The sequence below is a fragment of the Capsicum annuum genome, chromosome 8, assembly GCF_002878395.1.
Source record: "Capsicum annuum cultivar UCD-10X-F1 chromosome 8, UCD10Xv1.1, whole genome shotgun sequence".
NCBI classification, from domain to species: Eukaryota; Viridiplantae; Streptophyta; class Magnoliopsida; order Solanales; family Solanaceae; genus Capsicum; species Capsicum annuum.
This window is the reverse complement of record NC_061118.1, coordinates 169,442,467-169,444,385: the sequence shown is the minus strand read 5'-3', so window position 1 is coordinate 169,444,385 and position 1,919 is coordinate 169,442,467. Positions and strand designations below refer to the sequence as shown.

The 1,919-nt window shown below is 31.7% G+C and overlaps 1 protein-coding gene across 1 annotated transcript in view; it reads left to right on the top strand.

The window, feature by feature from the left end:
- Positions 1–1,631, top strand: part of LOC107840414 — a 7,910-nt gene extending 6,279 nt beyond the window's left edge. Inside the window, exons 4-5 of the mRNA XM_016684273.2 lie at positions 1,211–1,278; positions 1,387–1,631. Of these exons, the coding sequence (XP_016539759.1) occupies positions 1,211–1,278; positions 1,387–1,501 (183 nt within the window). The 3' untranslated portion in view covers positions 1,502–1,631. The remainder of the gene's footprint in view (positions 1–1,210; positions 1,279–1,386) is intronic.
- The last annotated feature ends 288 nt before the right edge of the window (positions 1,632–1,919 follow it).

Genomic DNA, 1,919 nt, shown 5'->3' with positions numbered 1-1,919 from the left:
TTTTTTTTTTTCCGTTGTTTTCCTCCTTAGCCGTGTGTGTGTTTGTGTTTTATATGTAGTGGTGTAGTATATATTTTTGTGTGTGTTTTGTGCATAGATATCATATATAATAGTAGTAGTGGTAGTGTGTAGTAATGTAGTAGTAGTGTTTTTGGTTTCCGTGTGTGTGTATATGTAGTATGTTTGTGTAGTATGTAGTGGTGGTGTCGTAGTCAGATATATTAGTAGTAGTAGTGTGCATGCATGTCTATTCTGTAGTAGTAGTGTGCATATGTATATATAGGTAGTAGTAGTGTGGCATGCATATGTAGTAGTAGTGGTGCATATCCGTAGTAGTGGTAGTGTCGTGTGTGTGGGGGGATAGTGGGGGAGGTTGATTAGGAGTGGGGGATTGTGGGTGGTTTGGGTAGATTTAGGATTTGACTTTATCTTATTATTATTATTATTATTTTTTTTTTTAAATAAATAAATAAGTAATAAAAATAAATAAATAAAAAACTTATTTTAATATGACTTTATTTTTTGTAGTTTTCCAAACTTTAAAAGCAATCTTGTAAAATAAGATACTAAATAACGTAAAACATTCAGTTTGGTCAAAAATTAGGTGTTTACACCGCTATTGTTCGGATTGAAGGCCATTTTATCCTGGGAGGAAGATTCCATAACTTCGGGTATAGTGAGGGAAATAATTCCTTAAGGACACTCCGTGAAGTCGGGGGACTTGGCCTTACAAATTCTATTTCATCTATTTTCTGAAAATAAACACACTTCTTAGATAGATTATTTATAATCTAGTGTTGAAGGTGTTAAGTAACTTTAAAAGTGTTCTTGTCTTAGACTTGAACTAGAGTTGAAGTTTGTGTTACATGTATACAGAGTCTTGTACACGAACACCATAAAATAACATTACTTTACTTTCATTCCCCAACTTTGGATATTCAATTTTTTTATAAAATCATCCGTGTTCAAATTAGCTGCACACTTTGGTGATTTTCAAAAACTATTACTACCTTTAGAAAAAATGAATTATTAGGTAAATAATGAAAATTTCATTTGTCTAGATTAGATATGCTCTTCAATTCAATGCGAGTGAATTTATTTTCCTAAGACTACGTACAGGACTAATTTAACAATCATTTTCATAGTAAATGTCACAATTCCTCCGTGTTCTCTTGATAAAAACAGTATATGAATTTCTTTGTTTACTCAGAGAATCTACCTTTTATGTGGAGATGATGACAAGATTTTCAATATGGCAGTTTCTGATAACATGAAAGAGTAAGTCCCTATCTTTAATTAGCAGCTATCTATTTGAAATTAATGTTGTTATTGATCAAGTATATCTAGTGTCTAATTAATAAGAATGATTAATAATAATGAGTGCAGGAAGTTGGGTGAAAATGCAACAATCCAGTACATAAAAGACGCAGGACATTTGGTTCAATTAGAGCGACCATGCACTTATAATCACTATCTCAAGGAATTTCTTTCAAACTTATAAAGTGATTATGCGTACACGCAATGTATCTGTAAAATATTGGAGAGTTGTATGTTTTTTTAATTTGAAATTCATGCCCAAATAACATGTGATTATGCTATCATGAGGTCAAAGTATTCATATTTGAAACTCATCCCCTTCTTTGGTTCTTTTCTATCATACTTGGACATCGCATATATCGTATTTCCACTAATGGTATTTTGCTTCTAGGGTTGTAGTAATTGTTAGCTATATAATCAGAATTTTGAAGTTGTTAGTTACATGGCCCGACCTGGTGCTCACAGGCCTTCACGACAATTTTTCTCAGAGGGAGAAAGAGGAAGGAAAAGAATTAAATTGCTTAAAATGTCTATATTTTATAGAGATGAAAAGAAATACTACTTAATATTTTAAAGTTTTTAACGAGATCGCTTAATCGATA